The sequence below is a fragment of the Melospiza melodia genome, chromosome 1 (genome assembly GCF_035770615.1).
Source record: "Melospiza melodia melodia isolate bMelMel2 chromosome 1, bMelMel2.pri, whole genome shotgun sequence".
NCBI lineage: Eukaryota > Metazoa > Chordata > Aves > Passeriformes > Passerellidae > Melospiza > Melospiza melodia.
The window spans coordinates 130,337,020-130,363,407 of record NC_086194.1 but is presented as its reverse complement, the minus strand read 5'-3'; the positions used below and the strand labels follow the sequence as shown (position 1 = coordinate 130,363,407).

Sequence of the window (26,388 nt, the reverse complement as noted above, 5' to 3'; positions counted from 1 at the left end):
CAGTATTTAACTTGTCAAGGAGTAAATCTGTGTACGAATTATCTGACCAGTATTTGATCTGCACTTATTTCATCTCAGGCTTTAATGCAAAAATAATAGAGGCTTGTTTATAGTTTTCTTAAGGCATAATTCATAGAATCATAGAATATGCTGAGTTGGAAGGGAACCATCAGGATCATTAAGTCTGACTTCTGGCCTTGCACAGGGCACCAAGAATCACACCGTGTGCCTGAGAACATTGTTCAAATGCTTCTTGAACTTACGTCATGGTTAATAGGTGACAAAGGTTTTTCTCCGGGTGAAGAACCTTTTCCTGATAGCCAGCCTGCCTGCCCCTGACTCAGCTTCAGGCCATGTCCTCAAGTCCTGTCACTGGTCATGAGAGTGAAGAGATTGGCACATGCCCCTCTGCTTCCCCTTGTGAGGAAATTGGACTGCAATGAGGTCTCCCTTCAGTCTCCTCCAGGCTGAACAAACCAAGTGACCTCCAACACTCCCTGTATGGCTTCCCCTGTTATCATGGCTCTCCTTTGGATTCTCTCTAAGGGTTTAATGCCTTTTTTATATTGTGGTATCCAAAACTGCCCCCAGCACTTGAGGTGAGGCTGCCCCAGTGCACAGAGCAGGACAATCCGCTCCCGTGCCTGGCTGGTGCTGTTGTGCCTGATGCACTGCAGGACATGCTTGGCCCTCCTGGCTGCCAGGGCACTGCTGGCTCATGTTCAAATTGCCAGTGACCAGGACCCCCAGGTCCCTTTCTGCAGCCCTGCCTTCCAGCAAGTCATTCCCCAGTCTGCACACAGAACCAGGATTGCCCCATCCCAGGTGCAGAATCCGGCACTTGCCCTTGTTAAACTTTGTGCAGTTGGTGATTGCTCAGTCCTCTCATTTGTCCAGGTCTCTCTGCAGGGTGTCTCTGCTCTGGAGGGAGTCAACAGCTTCTCCCAATTTAGTATCTTTGGCAAACTTGATGTCCCTTTGAATCCTGCATCCCAGTGGTTAATGAAGATGTTGAAGAGAAGTGGGCTGAGGATGGAGCCCTGCAAAACCCCACCGGTGACCAGAGCCCAGCCTGATCACCCCATTCACTGTAACCTTTGTCCCCAACGTGGCTATCCAGCTCTGTGCTGGACATTTGGTCTGGAGGGTACTGTGACAGACAGTACCAAAAGTTTTGCTGAAGTTCAATGAGATCGTATCTGTTGGCTTTCCTAGATCAGCTAGGTGGATTACCATTTTAAAGAAGGAAGTCAGGTTCAACAAGCAGGACTTTGGCATGCTGTGCTGTCTGTGGCCAATGACTGTGTTGTCGTGCAGGTTTATCTCCCAGAATAATATTTTTCATTATTTTACTGGGCACTGAAGTGAGACTGACAGGCCTGTAGTTTCCAGGGTCTTGCCCTTCTTGAAAACTGTGACAGCTTTACCCAGCTTCCAGTCAGCTGGGACCTCTCCAGACTCCCAAGACTGCTTAAAAACCAAGGGAGGCTTTGTGATGACATCAGCCAGCTTTTTGAGAATTCTCAGATGAATTCCATCAGGCCTCATGGGTTTGCAGGGATTCAGCTGGAGAAGCAGATCCCACACAATTTCAGGATCAACTGGGTGTTGATCATTCACACAGTCATGGTCCTCCAGCTCAGGGTGCTGATACCCCCTTGGTCTGTCAGATCTGTGTTAAAGACAAAGAAGACATTAAACACCTCTGCTTGTCCATGTCCCTCTAGGTGAGGTGATCAGTCTCATCCTGTAAAGAGCTCATGTTATTTCTACACTGCCTTTTGCCATTCATATATTTGAAAATAATTTTTGTCTCCCATGTTTCTGCCAGCTTCAACTCCACACAGAGTTTCTCCCTACATGGCAGACAGAATCTCTGTATTCTTTCCATGTCACCTGACTTTGCTTCCACTGGCCATGCACCTTCCTTGGTAATTTTATTTCCCATCAGGTTTCACTCATGCCAGTGATGTCATGTCCCTGGGACTGGGACAAAGCTTGGAGCTTGTCTCATTTGTTCCTCTTGCTTGGTGTAGTAGTGTAGAAACATTTCAGGGCTGGTGCTTTGTAGACAACATCTCCTGAAGCAGATTGAGGGATCCCATTTGTCTTTGTTTCCTCAAGTTTTGGCATTTGGCATCATCATGTAAGAATGAGAATATCCTTATATTTTATGGCTTTTTCCCAAAACCTGTCTTCCATCTAAACCAGGTTGTTGTTTGTATCACAGTTGAGAAAGGGGTTGTCAAAATATAGGGATGTCATCTGACATCTTATCTTTTTATCACCTGAATTATTTATATAAAGAAGGAATGGTGGACTTGACATTACTCTCAGGTTTCAGCCACTGGCTTGGCTTCCGTAGTAGGGCTGTATCATACAGAATGAATTTCCAGTGTATTTCTTTTAATTGCTATATCTGGCACCCAGATTTTCTGTCATCTGTGTTTTTTCTTTTTCCTTTCGTGTTAGAGTACATTATTTAAAATTTGAACAATACTCCTTAAAGTAAAGTAATCTTTCTTGGGGGTTCTGCAGTCTGATAATCTCTTTTTTGTTTGTTTGTATGTGTGTGATTTGTCACAATTTCCTTCAGGGATACTGCTGGCCAGGAACGGTTCCACACACTTAGTACCAGCTATTTCCGTGGCGCACAAGGCTTTGTTCTCGTATACGACATCACGAATCTGAAGAGTTTTCAAAGTATAACAATCTGGATAAATGACATATATGAGGTAAATATATCTGTCAGCAATTGATCACTAAATGAAGGTAATTAATGTGTCATTTTAAATGATTGCATGAGAGGTATTCTTGTTCCTGTATGTTTCTAATCAGAATTTCTTGCATCTAACTCAGCACACAGTATGATAGTAGAATTACTGTCATCTGAAACTGGAACATGGTTTATATTTAGGCAAGCCCATGTTGATGGAGGAATGTTTTCTGAAGTACTTCTAAAACATAGCTTCCAGTCCCTCTTTGTGCATGCTGTATTGTGGTGCTCTTGTCACTGGTGTGGCTATGCATAGATATCTGCATGAACTCATCCTGGGATTTTAATTAGATTCCATATCAAAATTCTGTATCACAGCCAGTGATTTCCCTTTCCTAATTTCATTACTTCAGTGTAGTTACCTCATCCCAAGATCAAAGGAATTAAATATCCTCTTTGTCCTTGCTGCATATTCCTGGAGAGGATGGTTTCAAGAGGGAGGAAGTGGAGTGGGAGGCTGTTTGGTTAGCTCAGCTGCTTGTGGTGCTGCAGTCAGAAATACGTGCTTTCATGTGACATGGGAAGTGATTCAACAGCACATGGCTGCCAGACAGGGTATGTGTTCCACTGGAGCTTGTCTGAGCCCTCTGTGCCTCGCTCTGACTTCCTAATGTAGTAGAAAACTAACACAGCAAAAGAAGCTGAGTGGTTTTTCTGCTCTATTAGTGAGTTTGAAAGGCTCATAGAAAGGTCTGACACTTTCTGGAGCTTCAGGAAGGTAAACCGGTAAGAGTGGGAAGACCCGAAGATGAGTGTCTGGAAACAGTGTGAAGGGACAGAGGCATGGGCAAGCCCTTAGACAGGAGATCATTCAGCTGACTCTAACCCTGTATTCCAAGTCTTTTTTGGTAGGTCTCTCTGAATGTGTTCTCTATTAGGTAGAGGCAAGGCAGTTTTAGACTAGAATAGTTCAGCTGTAAGGGACCTTCAATGATCATCTAGTCCAGGTGCCCAACCACTTAAGCACTGACCAAAAGTTAAATTATATTATAAAGAGCATTTTCCAGATGCCTCTTAATATGGCTTGGGGAATTGACCATCTCTCTAGGAAGCCTGTTCCAGTGTTTGACCACTGGCTTAGTAAAGAAATGCTTCCCAATGTCCAGTCTGAATATCCCTGGCACAACCTGGAGCCATTCCCATGTGTCCTGTCTCTTGATACCTGGGGAAAAAGATCAGTATCATTCTCTCTACTTACCCTCCTGAGGAGGCTGTAGGGAGCAGTGGTATTGCCCCTCAGCAGTAGCACTGCAGTTTGTAGTTAGTATGCTTGTGGAAGGTGGTGTAAGAATATAAGCAAGGTAGTGCTCTCCATTGATCAAAATCAAGTAAAGTTTAAGGCAAGTTTTTTAATACTCTTGTGATTTGGTGGGGATGGATGGGAAAGGGGGCTTTTCATCTTGGGAAAGGGAGCTTGAAATAAAACCATCAAATGCATTATTTTCTCTCTTCACAGCCTCAGTATACAGCTGAATTAATGAATTACACATGATCATATATCCAATAGTATATATATGGGATATCTTATACCCTTAGGAAAACATTACATGCACATTATCTCATTTTTAAAAACATTACTCTGGTAACCTAGTAAATCATTGTTCTTGACCTTAGAGGCATCTTAAAAGTCTTAATGGTAACAAAGCCTAACTTCAGTCTTGTGTTACAAAGGAGATTCGATGACACAATATTCGTATTGGCTTGTCTGCACAAACTTTAACACATCTGTTTTTTACTTTTTTTAAAAAAGCATGTGCCTTTCTTCTGTTGGCCAAACAAAAGTCACAGCCAGATATGCCACTGGTTGTACAGTTTCATGGCTAACATAGATTTAGCTCAGCAAACAGCATGATAGGAATTTTACTGTTACCTGAAACTGAAAATGTAGATTACCTGCATATATCCTTTTCTGTCTGTCTAGCTATCATCCATCTATCCATCTGTCTGTCTATCTATCTATCTATCTATCTATCTATCTATCTATCTATCTATCTATCTATCTATCTATCTTTCAACATAAAATGTTGTTCTGGCTTCACACTGGCTCCAGTGGGGTCATATTGTCCCATCATCTTCAGTTGGATCAACAGGGTGATGGATTCAGTGGCCTACAGTGCACAGCCATAACCAGCAAGAAGGTATCAAGGCTGTATGGCCAGGGTGGAGGGAAGGATGAGAGTAGCTCCTGTGGCCACCATGCAGGTTTAGATCTGATTGAGTCAGTCAGGAAATGACACTTGCACAGGCCTGCTCTCTGTGACATTTTAAAAGCTTTCGTGTAAGTGTACTCAAGGTATTGAAACTTAGACTGTTTAATCTTAAAGTACCTTCAGATTTTAAGAATCTGAAGGTACTTACAGAAGTACCTTCAGATTCTTAAAATCTGAAGGTACTTCTGTAAGTTTAAAGTTTAAAAAATGGAAAAATACTCAGTCTAAAACAATTTCTAGGAATGTAAATTGCATGATTGATTGTACCAATCTCAAAACCAGCAATTAGTGTTGTAATAGAGCTAGATAGTAATAAAAAATTTAATTTAGTCCTAGTGGGATATCAATTTCTGAAGTGTCTTGGTGAAAATATATGGGGCTATTCATTGCAAAAGAAATGTTTTTAAGCAATAACTGTTAAAAGACAGGTCATTTCATGAAAATTAATTACTTCCTGGAGGTTGGTGACATTCCTTGCACTTGCTTTGGTCTGTGAATGTAAACCAGTATTTAATTCCCTACAAATGCCCAAAATTAAAATGACTGTTGCTACAGCACCATTTAAATTATGCAAGTGTAGAAAAAATAAATAAGTTTTTAAAAGGAAAACAGAGAGAATCCAGACTTCACTAAATACCAGACTAATAGGTGTAAAGCTTGCGCCTGAACCAGTCAAACAGGAATTTTGGACGCTATTCAGTTATTACATTATGCTCTCATTTTTTGGTTCTTTGCACATAAAGATTTTAAAACAGAAAGTTTTTTAAAAATCTGTTCAGTGTGCTAAGCCATTTTTGCAACAGTTGAAAACAACAATCCAAGCAATTTAGTATTCTTAAAAACTCCCATTGATTTTATAAAAACTGGCCAGTCAATGCAATTACAATCAGATTACCAGTAATGTTCTCATTATATTTCAGTTAGTTTAAGTGTGGAATACAGCAGCTTCACTATTAAAAATGAATTATTGTCCAAGGAAGTACAAGACACAAATATGCTTCCATGTCTGTATTGCTGTAAAATTTGAATTCAGAACTAGAGGGAACTAAGTAACATAACTGTACTTTTTAAAAGCTTGCTAGAAAAATATACTCATACACAGATTAATATTTTAGGATGTTACTAGCAAGTCCAATATAGGAATATTGGATTTGTAATGCATTCATTAGGAGCATGGTAATTGCAGGAAGATAACTTTGGAACCTGAAACCATTCTTATTTGTAGAATTGCAGGTTATGTCCAAATTGTGAAAGTGTTCATCCTGCTGACCTGGCTTTTAGCTACTGTATGCACCTGCTCTGAAAGGCTGATGCTGCTTGGCCTTTGAAAATTAAATAAGCAGCTGTGTACCAAATCATTTTGCAGAAAACAGTTTTTTCCAGGATATTTTGAACAAGATTCCAGCTAACATTGGCAAAAGGTTCCTCACAACAGAGTGGCTCAAATGTTCAAATAGGTGCCCAGAGAGGATCACTTAAAGGAGGCACTTAAAACCCCATTCAACAAGGCCTTGAGCAACCTGACAACCTAACCTGATTTTGAAGTTGGCCCATCTTTGAGTGGAAGACTAGACCAGCTAACTTCAAGAAGCTAGCTAGAAGTTAGCTTCTAGAAGCTAGCTAGAAGTTGGCAAGTTTTCCTTGCCAGCTAAATCACTTCATTAGCTTCTGGGTCTCCAAAAATGGTTGACAGAGATGGTAGGTCATACTTTACTTCTAAATACCTTGAATTGGTTTTAATTGTGCTAGTCTCCTGATGTGGCCGTCAAGGTGGCAATACCAGCTCCTAATAATTATCTCTGTGTTGGAAATTGTTTGCTATCACAGAATTTTCTGCATGGAGAAGATAATTTTCTTTTCTTGAGCAAATCTTGGTGACAGTACTTTAGTGTTTTTTTAATACATTAACTTTCTATTTGTCCTACCTGAAGGAGTGATCCCTCAACCAGGATATGAACTGTATGAATTATTGAGTTGCTCTCATTTCCGCACAGTGGCCTTTTTTGGTTTGGTTCCTCTGGTGCATTTGGGAGACTAGACTGTATTTCAGCATCATACTTAAATAAAAGCAGCACAGCAAACTGCTTTACAAGTGCAAATTAGTTTGACTAGAAACTCTTCTCAGTTTTTCTTCCTCTGGTGGGAAAGCTTGATGTCAAAAGAATGAACTGTCCCAGTTCATAGATAGGTTTGTTGTTATGGCTCTGATTAGAACTTAAAATTCTTGCTCTTGTCATTTTATTAAATTGGTATGTCTGTAGTCCTGGGTTTGGGATAAATCGGTTTATATCTAATACATTCTAAATTTACTAGTAGACAAGTAAATTTGATCAGTCATTTATTTCCACCGAAGTCCTGGAAACCAGGAGGTCATAAGGTAGCACTTAGGAAAATATGTGGGAAGAGACATGTTTGGCAATCCTAATATGAACTCTGCTCATGTGATGCTTTCATGAGGACATGAGGACAATCTATTTCTAACAAATTGTTCTTCATACTGCAAAGGGTAGGTTTCTAGTGTCATTGTCTAATGAATAAGAAGATGAAGTTTCCCAGTTTTATGGCCTGCTCCAGCTCTGCCTTCATCTTGATATTTGACCATGTACATCGTCTTCAAATGTGAAAAGCTACATTTCTTCTTCAAATACAGACTATTTAAGAATTTCCATAGTTTATTTGTCAGGTATGGGTTCTCAGTTTCACTGTTTGGACCTACAAAAAACTTCTGTTGCCTTTTCAAACTGTAATTAATGGGCATCACTGTCAAGCAGCCCTTCACAGCTACACCCTGGAGATGTGATGAAGGGACACTGTGGTGTTCTGCAAGATGCATTCCTGGATAGAGGGATATCTATCCACTTTATGTGAGGACTCTGGGGGAGCTCGTAATCATCATGGGGAGTTTGCTGCAGGGGAGGTTGGGATCATTCTTGGTAGGTCTGTGTTCACCATTTAAGAAGTGAAGGGATAGTTTCTTCCAGTAGTCTCTAAGTACAGATATGGTGTAGTTTTCTCATAGAAAAGGTACCTGCTACTTTTCATACGCACATAAATTCACAGCACTTCTGGAAAGTAAAATCTGTAGGAAGAAAAGACCTGACATTTGAAAAAAACCCCACCCAAATCCCCAGATAAATTATATACAAAAGGAATGAGCAAGATATTTTCGCTTTTGCATTTTTGATTTCTGTGAATAGCCTCATAGTGAGGTTGTGTGTTTCCCTGGCTGGGTGGACATTAAGCAGTGGGGTGAAGGGCGTGGGTGGGTGGCCCCTGTCAGCAGTGTGCTACAGAGGCTGTGGGACTGTGATGTGAGTGTCCAGTGTTCCGAGTCCAGGATGTGGCACTGCTCAGTTTGAGGCTCTGCTGCTGCTCCCTCCCGTGGCCACTGCTCAGAGCAGCCTGGCTCCTGCTGCTGCCACATCCAGCTGGCTGGGAACCCAGTGGGTAAAAAACCCTTCTGCCAAAACACGGTGGCTCCAAGCTGTGAGAAACACTTGAGAAGGCTTGGTCACTCTCAGTAAATCTCTTGGCTCCATTTTTTTCAGAAAAATACAATGATGATGTTTTCCCTCTCAAAATATAGTACTGTAGGTATTCTCCAGGTTCAGATTATATTTGTTTTAACCTTCAGTAAAATGTGAACTTTGAAATGTTAAAATGCAAAGAAAAGCTGAGGGAGTGAACCAAAAATTGGCATTTTTTTTGAGATACTGGAGTAAAATTTTATCTGGAAAAAAATTATTTCTGTCTTGATGAAATTGATGATTTTTAATAGTACTTTTCCATAATATGGGGGGGAAATGTTTCCTGAGTCTATGAGCTTATTCAGTGCTGACTTGCATAATAGGATTTTAACTGTAAAATAGTCTTCATCTTTTTAGCTATAGATTTTGCATTCGGAAAGCTTATTCCTGAGCTATAAATAATAGAGCATGAAAATATACAGCAAGCTTTTGGAAGCACTGAATAGCCATATTTTTGGACAGTTGAAATCAGTGTATCCGTGCAGTTTTTATGCCAGCTGAGCACATGGTAAAACTTCTGCCTAGACATATTGATTTAATTTTTTAAGACGTCCTACATAATCAGTTTTCAGAATTTAAAATGGACATAATTTTGACTAACAGTCTTCAGTTTTCTAAATGCATGAAACTGCAAGATACCATCTTTAAAAAAGGAGAACCATACATGCTTTGGTGGAGGATCCAGACAAAGTGAAAATACATTAATACATTGTATTGATGTAGAAACAGCAGTTATTTGCAGAAATAAATACTTTGTGATTGGTAGTAGTAATAAATACTTCCTGAAAGGCCTGGTACCTCAAACCTCATTTAAATGTTGTTATTGTTTGAAGCTGTTTAGAAAGAACATTCCTACTGCAAAAATTTGTGCTGTTAATACAGAAATTAAGCTACAGAATTAATTTAGTTGGTTTGTGCATGCAGTATAAAAATACTTCCCTCTAGACATTAACTTCGCAGTGAAGTCAAATGTCACTTGTAAAACCTTCATCAACCTTCAGTATACTTCCAAATTAAAGGTTGATTACATAATGAGATTTAATTTTCTATTTAGCCTATTTTGGGACTGATATATGTGGTTTTATGTAGGAGAGCCACTGATTTTAATGAGTGAAGCTTCAATGCATTCTGAAACAGCCAATGTTTTGGTCTATTAATCCAGGTTAGAATACTTCATTATTTTAGGCCTCTACTTTGTACTCTTATGAAGTTTACTTCATTTTAGTAAATTGTGGGTATGAAATAAGTCTAGATGATTCTAAGAGGAGAATGGAATAAGAAAAAAGAAACAGTGTCCCTTAATATTAAATTTTGCCTACTGATGAAGTCTTCAAATTGTTGTAAAAGTAGAAACAGACTAAAAATAGTGTTCTCTCATCCTTTAATGAATAGAGGTTTTTCTGTGTATGGTTGTAGGGGATTTTGTCTTATAGCAAATTTACAAAAGTTAAGCATTTGACAGAGATCAGAGATTTCATCAAAGTCCCTGTAGAGAGATCTGCAGCCTGAGACCAGGCCTTTTGAGTCATCAGGGAAGCTGTGGGAGCATGTACTTCCAGAATAAAAGCCATGGCATCAACTACAGTAGCTTCAATTGTTTTTAGATTGAGACCCTCAGTGTCCTCCATTTAAGTACCAAAAGCAGTTTTAAATGTTATGATTTTCACAATGAATGTCAGTTTTCAAATTCCACATGGTGCTGCAGAATTATTCCCTTTTCTTGTCATTATTCCAGTCACGTATAGTTACAATGACTTATCTTAAAATAACACTGATGTGAAAAACCCAGTGCATTTCACAGTCATCATGCATGCAAGTGGATTAGAGGAACAGAGAAGGAGACAAGGTCAATAAGGTAGATTTTTCTTCCTTTTGAAATCAATGAGGTTTTAAAATTTTACTTCATTAAAATCTATTGCCTTCTTCCTAGTGTCTTGGAATAATCAGACTTTTATGTTGAGTTTGAACACTTTGAAAGTAATTTTACTGTCTGTGTGCAAAAGTGAAGCACAGAGAGGTGCTCTTTCAGGTGCAGCAAATTCCTTCCCTTTTACTTGTGAGTGCTGGATGTAGAGCAGAGTCATATGCTAATCCATGAATCTATTACTTTTAGTAGGGCAGTGTCTGTGAATTCGGGGCATTTCCAGTCACTTTAAAGCCTCAAGCTGGAGCATTCATCAGAAGATGGTGCCTATGCACCATATACTTTATATCTCATGAAAGAGGTTGGAAATTATACGTGGCACTTCCAAGTAGCTTTTTCCTGCTCTTTGCATTCTTGCTGTTTTCCTCCAAATCCCAGTAAGTGGTGGAAGATGTTTGCACATACGAAGGTCATGAGAGAATTTAGCCTTTGCTTTCAAGGAAATGGAGTGCTGAAGGTTAGTGTGAACTTCAGGTGAAGGGCTTTTTTTGTTTGCTTTTTTCTTACTTGACATTTATTAATGCTGGTTCTCTTTTAGAAAGCAGGTGATGAAGTGGACGTAATACTGTTGGGCAACAAGTGTGATAAGGAGTCAGAACGGGTAGTTCCAAAACAGAAAGGAGAAAAGGTATCTTTAGTACTTTCTTTGGGTCCTCCTGAGTTTCTTAGTATGTGACTGAGCTATTAAACTGAAAATGATAAAAAGCTCCTGAATTCCAAAAGTTCTATTAGGACTTGGCTCTAGAAGAACAGTTGTGAAGTTCTAGAGAGCTAGAAATACATTAAGATTCCCTGATCTCTTCAGAATACCAATTTTTCTTTTAAAGGTTAAAATGGACTTAAAAGTTTTAGATGTTACAACAGAAATCTTATATAGACTGCATTTTCAGAGTACTGTGGTAATGTAGAATATTAGAATTAAATACATTCTGCATACTTTTTCTGATACCGCCCATCAGTGAAAGAACTATTTTGGCAGCCTGTGCAAAGTGATCTGCATTGTCTCTTAAAAAGCCTTGAATAAGACTGGACAAATACTGAACATCCAGCTCCCCAAAATTGTGTATGTGACATATAATTGACTCTATTGCAGTAGAGTTTCTAGCTGCTGATCATGGGTGGGGGTAAAACTTACTAAGTGGGGAGTGCTGTTCTAAGGCGAACAGCAAAGGTCTCTCACTGAGAGCCAGTGGCCATGCTATGACAGAAGCAACTGGAATAATGATTAAATATTGCAGAACAGTGTGTCCTATATACCAGTAAATTTTGCTGCTGCAAAGTGTATGCATCTGTTCTCTGGAACTTGGATTTAGCCCTCCTGTTATGCTTTCAGGCATAGTGAGTGAAGCATGATGTCTCATGTTTAAAGAAAAACACACTCATAGTTTCTTGCCAATTATATAATCCCAGATTAGGAAACTTTAAAAAAATAACATCAACTTTTGGACAGCATTGCACTCCTGAGAGTTCACAGTTCACATGCAAGATGCTTTCAGTGTTAATGTACCATATCTGTGTACAAGGAATAATGATTTTTCCTTATAATAATAATGATAATATTTTTGCTGAAAAATACACATTGTAGTCTCACACAAAGGATGCGCTGTCAGAAACCGAGAGAGTCACTGGATGCATGTGCACCAGAGGGCAGTAGTAGGGTTTTGCTTAGGGTATTAACCATGACATTTTCTGACTTCTGGGTCCTTAACCATGCAACCAAAATTCCTCTTGATGTAGTATTTTTTTTTTCAGAAAGAAATCATTACCTCCTCCCCAGTGAGTCTGCTTTCTAGATTTCGCCTGTGTTTTGAGTCAAGGCAACTCTTCTATTATAATGCTTCTTCTTTTAATATGATTTAAAAGTGCTAAAGGATCTGACTGAATGTGCTGGAGAAAGATTTGTTAGCAGAGAGAGAGACAGTAATTGTCCTTCCACTCTAAAGAAGAAAATATCCTAATTAAGAGGGGAAACAGTTTGATTCTAAATTTGACAAATAATAGTTTGTAGTTACATATTTCATATTATCCTGATAGAAGGAGCTTTAAGTGTTGTTCTGTTCAGTCTCTTGCACAGAAGAACTCTAGGTTCCCTGGGAATCTCATAATCTATATTGGCATTTCTGTAAAAATCTGTTACAACTGAGTGGCTGTCATGTACAATTTCATTTCAGTTTAATGCTGAGAAATTTTTCTGTTGTTTCTTTTTGCACAAAATCATGTAATAATTCATTTTGTACAAACTTATGTAATTGTGATCACTCAGAAATTGAGATATTTAATTTTAACACTATGAAGTATATTTTTCTTGTATTAATTGCCTCTTACTCACATACATAAAAGTTCTAACTCAACCTTCTTGGGTTTCTCTGCTCATCCCCCAATATGATTATCAATTTCCTTTAAAGATAAAAATGCTGAAGGTTATATGACTTGGTAGAATGTGGCTGGTTTTCTCCTATCCAATCTCTCTAACAGAAAAAGCCAAGTAAAATCCTCTTTCTTTGTTTTGCTTTTGCTGTCTTCATAGCTGAAGCTGATTTATACTTTAAAAGCTGATTTTTCACACATAATAGAACTTTGCACGTTTTTGGAATATTTCAGACATATCTCTCTGATTCAACACTAAGAAATCACACCAGCACTTTGCTAGGAAGTAGTATTAGCATTACTTATTTTATTGTTGTTGGTAAGATACAAGCTTATTTCAGGACAAGTTCTCCAAACGGTTATCAAGGATATTATAAAATCAGTAGCATAATTCCCACAGGTTTGTAAATGTATTTAGGTATTTTACTTATGAATCTATTCAAGATGCTCCCAAAGGCGAAAAAAAGTAGTTATTTGAATACACTTTTCTATGGTCTTTCAGACAGGGAGGAGCCAAATACATGTTCATATTTTCAACTGCTTTACCACTGGACCAGTGAGGGGTTTTGCACTGAGCTGCACTTTTGGAGGACTTGCTTGCCACAGAGTTGAGCAGTATGCAGGGTGAAGTTAAAAAATACAGACATTAATCTTCTGTGACCAATATTGTGCACATACAGAGAAAATGGGGGTGCATTGATAGGTGTGGTGAGGAATGTAGTAACATGATACAGAGAAGGCTCAAATACTCAAGGTTTTTTGATTTGATTTGATTTTTCTTTTATTTGGTCTTCACAAATAGAGCTTGCTCCCAGGCCTGTGCAGGTCCCTGATGGTTTGGGAAGGAGCAGGTCAGCCCGCAGTGTGAAAGCTTTGGATTAGAAATTGCTTAGGAAAGTTGGATGTGCCAACAGACATGAGGAAGTTCTCCCAGTTGTGCTGAAAGAGCTCATCATTGTGATTTGAGCCACTGCCAGTCAACTTTGAAAACGTGGTGGTTAGAAGAGATCCCTTTTGATGCCATGATGTGTCTTTTAAAAAAGGCAAGGAAGAAGGTTCTGGGAACTATAGGCAGTCAGCTTTGCCTCAGTCACATTGTTTGGCATCTTCATGGGTGATTTGGCTGATGATAGAAGGAGATTTGCATGTGACATGAGGTTAAGGGGTGCAACTGGCACACCACACAAGAGAACACCAATTCTGTGGGACCTTGATAAACCTGGGAGCTGGGCCAGGGGAAACATCATGAAGTTCATGAAGTGTAAAGATCTGCATATGTGATGGAATAACCCAAGGCATGAGTCACTGCCCTACCACAAAAAACTGATGAGTTCCAATGAGCACCAGCTTGAATATAAGTCAGCAATGTTCCCTCATGGCTTTAAAGGTGTTGGACTACATTAGAGGGATAATGGATGGTGGATCTGGGGAAATTATTACCCTCCCTTACTTAGTGCTGACAAGGCCACATGGAATATTGTGTCCCCCTTTGGCTCTCCTGTTTCAAGAAGGGTGTTGAGAAACGGCAGCTGGTCCAGCAGACAGCTATAAAGGTGATTGGTGTCTAGTACTGGTATTCCATGAGGAGAGGGAGCTGAGTAAAGAGCAGGCTAAGGAGCAGTTACTGGTCTGCTGCAGCTGAAGTGGCACTAAAGGAATGACAGAAATGGACTCTTCTCAATGGAGACAGACAATAAACAGATGGGGAGCAGACACAAGTCCTGGCTTGGGAGGTTCAGGTTGGAGTTGAGGAGAACCAGTTGCACTAGAATGTTGATGTAGCCATGAAAGAGGGTCCCATACAGGCTACAGAATCTCCCATCGTTGGTGGATTTGAACATTTCTGTAGGAAAAGCCATGCCTGACCCAGTATTGTGTGGGCAGTAGCCTCATTTCAAGTGGGGTTGTCTTTCATAATTATTTCTGCAATTCCACGATTTAAAGGGTTGGTTTGTGTTCATCAAAGTTTGTAAATAGGTAACTTCTAGGAACCTGTTACATGACGCAAGAAAGAAAAGGGCATTTAATAGTAGTTTCTGTGTACTTTATAATCAGCAAGCCAGTAGTTCTCTCTACTTTATTAGCCCAGTATTCTTTTATTGCTTGTCTTTTTCTTTATGAACCCTTATGCATCATTGTTTTCTACTGGCAATAGCTGAATGATCTTAACTTTCGGTAACAAGTTGCTGCAGTAGCGAAAACAGTTCACAGCAGTCCACTGAGTTTCAGAATCCCTTATGAAGTTATGAAGTGGTCTCTGTCTAATGAATCAGTTAGATTTCATCTTTATTTTCAGAACTACAACTTCTTGAAGCATTTTGGAAAGGAAACCATTTTGCTTACTTTGGTTTTTTTTACCTCTAGTGTAATCTTTATTATATTTTGACTAAAACTATGAAGTCTGATTATTGTATATATATTGTGTTGAAGGTTTTTTATTCATGCCAATATAACTCAAAGCTATCTGCAATGGAAATACACTGGAAATAAGACAACAGGAGTAAATTAAAGAAAACCAACCAATGTAAAGTCTGTGCTGCCCATCTAAGTATTTTCTCTCTTTTCCTTTTACCATAATATCATTTTACATGCATATGTTTTCTTTGCTTGTCTGTTATCTCTGTGCTTCTCTCTGTCTAGCATAAAGGAACATCTCTTTTTTGTATTTCATCCTGCCACTTTTTTTCAACAGTTCTTGTCATATTTTTATCTGCAGGCACTCCATTAGTTTCCTCTAAATAATTGCTTAGGAGACAGTTCATTTTGCAAATAAATCAAAACACTGAGAACAGACCCACTGGATTTTATTTTTGTTATTTGCAAGTAAAGATTGGTTAAAAAAGCTGTTTTGAAAACACAAAAAATTAAGAAGAATGTTTTAAAAGGTACCTGAAATTTATAAACTGAGGATGAATATAGAGTACTTTACTGAGCAGTCATGTACTCAATTAGGGTTTTTATGGAGCAGTCAGGACACCTTCATATTGCTTGCTGCTAGTATTAGGAACTAGTTTTTTTCCTGAAGAATGTTCATCCCATTTCCTACATTTGTTTTTCAGCTTGCTTGGGAATACGGAATGCCATTCTTTGAGACCAGTGCCAAAGAAAACGTGAACATTGAGCATGCATTCTCAGTCTTGACTAAGGAAATCCTGGAAAAGGTAGGCTTCTTTTCCAAGGAGAAAGAAGATGGGAGATTTTTCTTGTCAGATTGGGTAAATAAGGTTGTAACTACAGAATAGTTTGAGCAAAGCACAGCTGATGCTGTTTTTGCATTCTGGAGTTAGTATTTTGGGGGAATCCTGTAGCTGCAGGCATACAGAGGAGGAACATGGGGGAGAAGAATCGTGGGAGAAGAGAAAAATAGAAGAGGTGAGTTGCTACAATACAGTTCAGAGAGAAAGTGAAAATTCAGGAAGTCTGCATTTGTGGCTTTATTTCCCATACTTTCCTTTAAGGGAGAGGTTAACAGCTCCCAAATAATTCCACTTCTGTGCCAGGAAGATTCCTTTTTCCTCTGGGTTTCTGCAGAGTGTGCACACAGTGAAAATGCTACATGATGATGGAATCAGTGGAGCTTTATGTTCAGCAATCAAATGTTTTATCCAAGGTTCATAGCTGTTTGTTTGGTTGATTTACACTAGTGCTTTTGAGTTATCAGGGCCTAAAGATTTGAGTTAATTAGTGGTAGAATCAATATTGTATCTGTCAGAATCAGCATCTCTCTAACTTGAGTGTGTTGGTTTAAAGGTCCTTACTCCTCAAAGTTGCAGTTCTTTTGTAGGACTGAATTACTGTTAATTAGCTCTGAAAATATTTTGCATTGCAATTTATTTTTAGGCAGCAGAGTATTATTTTAGACTTTAATAGATGTTCTTCATGCAATGTATTATCACTGCCATTCATCACCAATATTAATTGTACAAAACTAACCTTCCACTCCAAATACTCTTCAAATCATAATAAAGATAAATGAGCAAAATTACTGACACAGTCACAAGTAGCAGTGTTTTGATTAAGTAGCCATAGGGGGTGGTCAGGGGATGGTGCTGTTAAATCAGGGTCTTGCCATACTACACAGTAACACAAGTTGTAGTTGGTTATTTTGGGGAAGGAAAAAAAAAGGCAAAAAAATATTTTGGTTACTTTGACATAAAAGTGAAGCTCAGCAACTGAACAGTTAAATATTGTTTAGAACAGGAGGAAAATGGCAGGCCCTTAAGTTACTGAGCTTGTTGGAAAAAAGTCTCAAGTAAAATAACTCTGATTTTGTTGTAAATGAAAAAGACATTGTCTACTGTAAATAGAGAATATATTGTTAGTATGAAACATGAAAACTACAAAACAATAGTTCTGATCATAACTACTGCAAAGACAAATATGTGTGAAGTGAGCATTTCTGCAGAGTGTGTTTGGATGATATCTAAGAGAATTCTCTGCACATGCAGAAATGATGTTTGGGTATTTTTCACATTAACATTGGTTACACTTACTTTATGGTAAGCGAAACTTCAGTATTCCTGTCCACCTTCATGAAAATTCATGGGGTTTGTAGTTTGGACATGGCAAAAAACTTCAGGCCACGTTGAACATGTTACACTACTGCTTGGTTTTAATTAGAACTGCTTTAAACAGTTATATGCTCTGCATGTATGTGTGTTTGGAAAATGTGCCCATGAGAATTTGTCATATTTGTCTGTAGTAACATTTCACCTTAGCTAAAAATATTTGGAATCCTGATGAGGCATCATGTACCATTTCTTTGGTGTATAATTTGCCATTTTTAGTAAAATGCATTTGTTGATTTAAACAAAAGGCCCTTTAGCCCAATTGGTTTTACCACTGGCCTGATAAGAAAGAGTTTGCTGGGGAAAAAAAAAATCCACTATACAGTTTCATCATGGTTTTCAGGTTCGACAAAATAATTTGCCTGTTCACAAAACTGTGAAATCTGAATGTACTACTTGAATTTTAACTTCCTCTAACTGATGAAATTTTGGAGAATGGAAAATGCAGTAGCAAGTGTGACTAGTAGCTGTGAAAAATGACATGATAGATGCCAGTCTGAGATAATTTCAGTCATACATCCACTTGGTAGTGGTGAAATACGTATTTTCTGATTGTAAAAAGGAGATACAGCTTTGCACAGTGTTTCGGCCCAAGGCACCTGTGGCTGGGGATATCAGACCTCCCTGCCCTCTGCAATAGATCATCTGTTCCAGACTGATGAGATGCTTCAGTGGGAGCACATCATTGCTTTCCCAGTCCCACAGAAGAAAGGAACTCCCTAGGACAGTCTATTATGGCCACGCTGTTGGGAAGTGCGTGAAGCCCACTCAGAGATAAGATAAATAAGCAGGGTCGGCTGGCAGGCAGTAGACCATTCTGAGATGCATTGCAGTAGACTGTATTAATCTGAGGAAATCTAGGACTTTTTATGTACATTCTTGCTTGCCATCTACTGTGGACATGTCCTTAGTAACTTCATTTACACAAAGCACTCCTGTAGATGGGGAAGATTGATATCCAGAGTTATAGAGCTCATACAGAAGTACTGAACTTCTTGACTCTTTCAAAGTTTAGAACAGGTTGTGGTTCAGTGGTGGGTTGGGGGAAAAAACCATATTAAAAAGTTTCATATTAAAGACATTTAAACAACACAAAACAAAAAATCACAAGTGTTTCAGTGTATTGTCACTATTTTGTAGTGCATTTTCCCATCTCTTTTTGCAGTTTCTCTTGTAGTAGGCTTAAGGGAGAGAGAAGACTTCTGCATCCCAGTGATCTGGATAACTAAAGTGCTGCTTGACCTTCAGATACTTTTCATCTCAACTGTTCTATGCTGGGTCTTGGTCCTGCAGCTCTAATTTACATGGGCAATCTCATGAAAATCATCACATGGGTTTTTTTTTGGTTTTTTTTTGCTTACATTGGTAACAACTAAGGAGTCATGCCATATTTCTGAGAACTGACAATATTCAAACCAATCAGTTAATAATAAGTGAATGCAGAGGAGTTTTAACTTCCTCTGACTGATGAGTTTTTGGAGAAGGTCAATAATAACCAATTTGATTACATTGAAAGGCTGCACTAGAAATGAATGTTAATGACATAGATTATTCCAGGAGTTTGCTTAGACATGTTGACAAATAACAGTATTTTATTTATTCACAAGTCTCATGAATCTCAGATATGCCAAAACCTGTTCATTAATAGATGACAGCTGTTCTTTAACAATGCTTCATGCTTCTGGTTGCCAGTGAACTATTTGAACTTGTGAGTCAGTCCTCTAAAAACAACCAAAACCAAAAAAATACCACCCAGAATGCAGTTAACATTTGCTCTTTTGTGTTCTTTGGTTTCATGCCTGTCAAGCAGTAGTGTTCTCAAGGTTTTCAAAAAAATATTACAAGCCTTTGTATGTGTCCTTTTGGGTATGATTGTTGGTATTTTCCTAAATTAGGATCGGGAGAGAACTCTGTTTAAAAAAAAAAAAAAAAAAGAAAAATGAAGTTATCACCTTTTTCAATTACAATAAAACTAACCAAAAACTTATATTCTGCCTACCTCCCAAGAGTAAAATAAGACTATTTTAATCATATTAAATAAACATATATCTCCTGAGTAGAGAGCAGTGAAAATCCATTTAAGACCTTGCCCTGTGCTGTTGAGAGTAACATTTAATGTTTAACAGCTGGATGTCATTTGAGATGAACATTCAGAAGTAGCAGGCCTCAATTTTGCCCTTCCTTCATTTCTTTACACTTCTTTCCTATGGCAACAAGATTGTTGTGATTATACTGTGTTTTCTATTCCTTTGCTCTTAAAGTACCTTTGGAACTTTTTAGCTGATTTTAAACAAATTTGACAGATCTAACTAAAAGATAATTAAGTTCCTGAGTAGTTCCTTTTGAAAATAAGGTGAGAGGCAGAGTACTCTGCAGAAGGAAAGTCTCCAGCATTAGTTCATAGAATATTAGAGACCACTACACAGAGAGACTGAAAAATGCTCCAACCAGCTACTCCAGCTGGAACTTGCATCACAGATATCAAATTTAATTCACTTCAAGACCTAAATCCATAGGAAATCGGATTTCATTATTGCTGAAGTTCATGGAATTGTTAGTTTGTCTAAAAGATCCCTATGTCTCCTGCAGTGCATACTCAGTGTTTCTTTATTACCCTTAGTCATGCATGGAGCCCCAGGCTTTATTTGCCCTTTATTTATCTTGTACTGACCACAGAATAATAATTCCTTCGAGAGGTTTTTCATAATGCTTCTACTGCTGTACTTTAGATCCATTTTAGATTTTTATCTCCTTTACTTTCTTAGTAACATTAGGTATATTCAGCATTGCACATGTGGGAACAGAGGTACAGAGATTAAAGCAAAGAGGATAAATGGTACCAACCCACTTAGTGCTGGTGCAATTGTAAGGCAAAATTTAACTACGCTATCTTATTTAATTTTTTTTAAGTCTGTTCTGGACATCGAATGAGCCAGATATTTTTCTGGAAACAATAGCATATAATTAGGTCATGTAAATCAAAACTTAATCACATCATCTGTGTATAGGGGATGAGACTCATCTTAGCATGCAATCTTAGCCAGCTAGAATTTGCATGACTGGTCTGGTTGTCTGGAAAGAGATGAGTCTTTAGGATGAAATTGTGTTTTGGAGGTGCCTTTCCCCCTCCATTGATTATGGAGGCCTCCATATCTCAGCCTGTATGATTTCATGTGATTCAAATTAAACAAATTAAATTCCAGGAGAAAAAAAAAGAAAGTTACAGACTTGGTTTACTTCTGGCATTTGCTTCTGCGGGATATTGACTTTGAAGATATATTGCTTTCTTAAACAGTGTTTTTATGATGCAACTATATTAAATATCACCTAGATGATCTGTAGAGTTGAGGAACCTCACAGGAGATCCACACCTGCTTTCTCAAGTTTGTGAATAACTAATTGCAGGACAACATTGTTACAGCCTACATGGTAGTAACAGGAGAGGGAGATAGAGCCCCAGGTTTGCCAGTGGGTTAGATGTTTCAGCCGTGGTGGAATAGCAGGCTTTGGGAGCAAGACCTTCATCAACATTCCTTGAGGAATGTAGTCAGCAGTTAGATCCTGCTGTGCCAGATCTCATATCCTCCTGTCCTGCTCCTCTACCTGTTCCCACAGTGATTGATTGCCTTCCCTGCTAATACATCCCTAGCCCTTGCTTAATACTGCTTGTACCATATCCAGCCCATTGTGGTTGTGAGACTACTCTCTTGTATTTTGAACAGGTAATTTGAATTCCCAAATATAGGGGAAATACATAAAAAGTGTTGGGACTATTAATAACTGAGTTCAATAATGGCAGGTCAGGCACTGAAGTCACGTGGAACTTCATTTCATGAAGTTCTCTGCCAGTATTTGTCAGCTATCACTGTTAAATATAAACAAAATTATTGCAGTAATTAAGTAGGATCATTTTTTAATAAGAGTAAAAATCCTCAAATTTAAAGAAGTTATAAATAATAGTAACCTCAGTTCCAGTCTCTTCTGTTTGTTTCTCCAAAGATTCTAATTTTTCAGCAAGCACTCTAGGTCTGACTTTGACTGGGAACATGATATGGATAAAGTAAAATCCTGTCACTCTTTCAAACCTACAGTGAGCCCCACCTTCAAAATAATTTATCCAGTATCAAAATACCAAAAATTGGTGCTAGAGAAGGTGGATCCACCATTAACCTGAGGAGGTTTTCAGCAAAGAATGTGCAGCTGAGCTTAATGAAGATTTATATATTTACTCCATTAGAAACCTTTCAGAGAGGTTGTTGGGGTTTTTGCATTACATTTTCCTTTGTATTCTACCCTAGCTTTCTTGCCTTGATTAAAAAAAAAAAAAAAAAGGTAACTGAGCCATCTCATCACAATTCCTGTGTCTAGGTATCTGTTGCATGCCAGTGATACAAATTCTGCTTAGAAGTGGGCAGGAGAGACAGCCAGAAGGGGAGTTTTAAGCAGGAAGTTTAAAACTGGCTTGCAGAGATGCCTGCCAGTTAGGTGAGACATGTCTGCTGTGCTATTTAACAGGAAAAACTAGTATTTAATAGCAGGAAATTTCAACATCTTACTGAAATCACTGCAGGGTACAGAGGCATCTGTGTCCGTGGCGGTATTTTCAAAACCTCACTTTGCCCAAGATATTGAAATGGAAACTCCAGCTTCTTGGTACCATTTTGGATCTTCTCACCTTTTCAGTTTTTGGCTGTTTGTTGGCTGACTTGTGGGGCAGTGAGTTCCAAGCAGCTGAGCTGAAATGTGAGCTGGAAGGGTTGGTGTTCATGGAGCCCTGGAGGAGGAATGCTGCCCGCCTTGTTCTCACAGGTGGGAGATTTGCATACCTCCCTGCTGTAATTTCGGCAGAGGGGGTGCCCCACCTCTCCCAAGGCTTGGCTGAGGCTGAGCACTACGTGGGATTGCCCAAATCTGATTGTTGCTTTATGCAGGACTTGTAGTATCTCTTTAGATTATGAATGTGCACTTTTTAAATATGTGTGCAGCACATTCGCTTAAATGGATCCCAGACCCTTATTTGCTTCACAAAGGCCCTATATGGAACAGGCTTACAAACTGAAGTGATTGATAGTCCTCAACTTTGAAATTAATTTTAAAATGACTGTTCTTTATTTGTGGAATGGTGGTTCTTGTCTGTCTGTCCTGGCTAGTTTGTAGATGAACTAACAAATAATGATTTTAGAGATTATAAGAACTGTTGCATTATCAAATATGTTTCATCGTTCTTAATCACTTAACAGTACTGAGGATCCTTCCCAAGCATATATGAAGAGCTTACTTACCATCTAAAAGTACTGTTGAGTAGTAAAATGGTAAGGATGCAAATAAGTAGCCTAAATGTTTAAGGAAATGTAAATTTCTCCCCTTTGGCTGGATATTTGGTCTTGAATTATAATCTGCAACATCTTCAAATTACCTGTTTCCTCTAAGTAAGTGAAACTTGAATTCTGAAACACACATAGAAAGTCACAGGGTAATTCAAACAGGGATTTTTCTAGAGCTCTTTTACTACCTAAACTGATTGTTTTCTCCAGAAAAAACATGGGTGAAACAAAACCTATTTAGTTGATGTTCACAACAATCAATGCTCAGTGTTATTTCTTGGTCTCAATTGAGTGAAATTAAATTTCTTACTATACCATTATCTTCCAAAGCTTTTATTTTCCCCTCAGAATCTTATCTCTAAACCAGAGTGGTATCTTGTTTCTTGAGATGACAAGGTTATGTTTGTGTAATTTTGAATCTGCCTTGCTCCCTTTTTTAAAAAGGTCTTCATAAAAAATTATTTTACAAAACTGTACTGTCTATCCTTGCAGACTACCAAAAACTGTCTCTGCCTAGCAGAAATCATAGTAGCCACAACTGTGTAAAAATTTAAAACTAATCAGAAGCTATAAAGCTGCATGGTAGTATTTCTATGAATTCTCAGGGGTAATAAAAATGCTATGCCTTTTGGTCCTTCCCACTCAAAAAATAAATTTAAAAAAAAAAGCCAAAAAAACCAAAAACAGACAAACAACCCCAAGTAAAAGTGCACCTGCTGTATTTATTTCTTATGTGGAGAATTCATTATGACAAGAAATTTCTACAATCAGTAAGCAACAGTCTTCAGATATTCTAGTCAGACCATATTTGCTAATAATTTTGCTGATGACAGCTTTAGCATCCATCCTGGGGTTTAGACACCACAATACATTTCCTGCCCTCTGCTCCTTCCTCCATCCATCACTTTTGATCCTTTCCCAGATGTTTGATGTTCTCCCCCCAGCACCATGCACTGTGGAAGCCTCCCTGGGTCCCTGCAGCCTCAGGGAGGAATGAGCTCAGCCACTCTTTGTGGGGACAGCTCTGGCACAGGGCAGCCAGCATTCTGGAAGAGCTGGAACTATGGCTGCAGAAAGAAAAAGGAAACAAATTCTATGCATCTTCTCCAGAATTTTAAGAAGTGATAAATATTCTCAGCCAAAGAGGCGTAAAGCTTATTTGTAGCATGGGGGAGACTTTATATTTTGCCCTCCTTCTGATGCAGCTGAGTAATTTTAGGTGACTCTTTCTGGATGTAGTCAATGTTCAACTACCCTGTGACTTTCTCTGTGTAAGTTTTCAATTTTGAGTCATGATTAGTACTGTACTACATTATGCCTTTTTTCCCCTTCTTCCTTTCTTTTTCTCCTGTGCTTTGGATTTCATTCATTCAGCTTAGATGGTTGTTGTCTCCGGAAGCTTTCTTCATTGTCAGACATGGTTGTTTATGGCTGTTTGGGTTGAGAGAGGAATGTGGTGAATCCAGAGGTTATACTTATTTCTCTGTGCTTGGTTGCTAAACCTGCCAAGACACAGGCAGCAGAGTGGCTGGTAGAAAAGTTGGGACTTTCATTTTCCTGGGCATGTGACAATATTCTGTGTGTCTTTGTGCCCTAGTTCAGGGTTCAGTGTTCATGGTTTCAGAGAACAAGATTGCGACATGTTCTGCACTGCACAACTGGGTTTGATTGTTTCTCTGGTCAACATTAATTATCTAGTTGAGTTCATTGCTGAAAGGAAGAGTCCTGGTTTTGACGATTTTCATTTTTGTTACAATCTGCTTTTGCAATCAGTACATAAATGTTTTACAAGGGTGGAGTGCTATTTTGATAGTTTATAATGATAAAGACTGAGCTGTTTCCATTTGGGGGTATTCCTGGTTATTAAATAGAGGCAAGAAAACAGAATTTTAGTGAATTTCACAAAACAAGTTAACATCCTTTATAACAGTTAATAGCCTGTGCCTTTTCTTCAGTGAGTACTAATATTCTGTGTGACCTGTTCCTTTCAACTGGACTTTTCCAACCCATGCTCAATACTTCAAAGATAAGGGTACTTAACTGAAAATTAGCTAAAATTGGTGATCAGCTGAAGAACCTGTACTTACAGAACAGTTCATATGAGTAAAGATTTACAGGATTGGCATGTATGGTTTGTAGTGACTCCTCGAAAGACATTTTCTGTTACCTTCAGATTTAGGAGAGGTGTTTGAGGCAGCTAAAGAATGTGAAGATGCCAAATGGGACTTGCATGGGCATCAGTTTCCATCTAATTTATTAGAAAACTTCAATCATTTAATTAAATATTCAAAGGAAAAACATATCCAGTGACTGCACCAAATATTTTGCATTAAAGTATGTGAAAAAGCAAACTTTTCAACTGTTATGTTCTAGTTATCTTAATGAAGTGTTTGCTTTTGTTTGTTTTTCAGAAATCTGGTGTATTACATGAGTTAGACGTTGTGTCTGTAAATGAAACTAAGAAGAGAACCTGCTGTGCATTCTAAAGTACTGTTTTTTATTCCATTTTCTCTTCAGGAAATATCAAGTGTTACAAAGGAACATAAAAGATTTTAAAGATGAGCCTGTAATCCAAAAATACAGTGTTTAAGCATTACACAGACATTGTTGCCAAATTTTTTTACATGTTTATATTATATTTTCATATTCTTAATGTGAAGATAAAACAGTTATCTGATTTAGGAATTATTAGGTGCTTCACAGGGTGACAGTGCTTGAATGTAAATGTTTGCAGAAATGAAGTCTAAGTGTACTAATTTTCTGTTATTAAAAAAAACACCCTTCACTTTTTTTGTGTGTTATTTATACCAGATTTGTAATACAATGAACATTGACATCATCACACAAGCAACCTTCTGATATATGAAATCATATAACATCTCTTTAAGTACCTGATATTTACTGCAATCCCTTGAGACAAATCTCAGAGAATTTTTGGCTTGGTTTATATTACTAAATTTGGTATTGAGAAAGGGAGCTCAAATGGAGCACATGGGACCAAGTGTGCCTGAGCATAGTGCCAGGTTTATACGCCCCTAGCCCAGTTAGTGTGCCTGCAGAAGTGTTACAAAAGGATGGGCTGGGCTCTGTATTTACAGGTGCTCCTGACTACTCATCATGGCCAGGCACTGAAGCTAGTGCTTTTCACAAAATATGAAAACAAGGAACAAAGGATAATCCCTGCCTTCATTAAAACCATAGCAGAGGAAGGAAATAGTGCTGGAAGGGATTTTGAGAGTCTGACTGGGTTCTCATCATATCTCAACCTCTGATCAGCTGCCCCTGATGAAATGCAAGAAGCTGGTCAGAGACCTGCAGTGGTAGAGATTTCAGAGTGTCTCTGAGTGGCAACAGTCCTTACTTAACTGGTCTGCTAAGCAGGAAATTTCCTAATACCTAACCTAACTGGTACACATGGAAAGTAGGTTCTCCCTTTCCTCTTGATGCAGGAGAACACCTCTAGCTGCCTCCTCTCCTCTCCTCTCCTCTCCTCTCCTCTCCTCTCCTCTCCTCTCCTCTCCTCTCCTCTCCTCTCCTCTCCTCTCCTCTCCTCTCCTCTCCTCTCCTCTCCTCTCCTCTCCTCTCCTCTCCTCTCCTCTCCTCTCCTCTCCTCTCCTCTCCTCTCCTCTCCTCTCCTCTCCTCTCCTCTCCTCTCCTCTCCTCTCCTCTCCTCTCCTCTCCTCTCCTCTCCT

The 26,388-nt window shown here is 38.6% G+C and overlaps 1 protein-coding gene across 3 annotated transcripts in view; it reads left to right on the top strand.

The window, feature by feature from the left end:
- Positions 1 to 26,388, top strand: part of LOC134424381 (ras-related protein Rab-10-like) — a 61,414-nt gene that overhangs the window by 6,651 nt on the left and 28,375 nt on the right. Inside the window, exons 3-6 of one of the 3 annotated variants that reach the window (XM_063168118.1) lie at positions 2,597 to 2,735; positions 10,976 to 11,065; positions 15,864 to 15,965; positions 25,108 to 25,481. In XM_063168118.1, coding sequence (XP_063024188.1) covers positions 2,597 to 2,735; positions 10,976 to 11,065; positions 15,864 to 15,965; positions 25,108 to 25,182 — 406 coding nt within the window. In that variant the 3' untranslated portion in view covers positions 25,183 to 25,481. Of the gene's footprint in view, positions 1 to 2,596; positions 2,736 to 10,975; positions 11,066 to 15,863; positions 15,966 to 25,107; positions 25,482 to 26,388 lie in introns of those variants that run through there. The other 2 variants (XM_063168125.1, XM_063168131.1) reach the window with 2 other exon arrangements.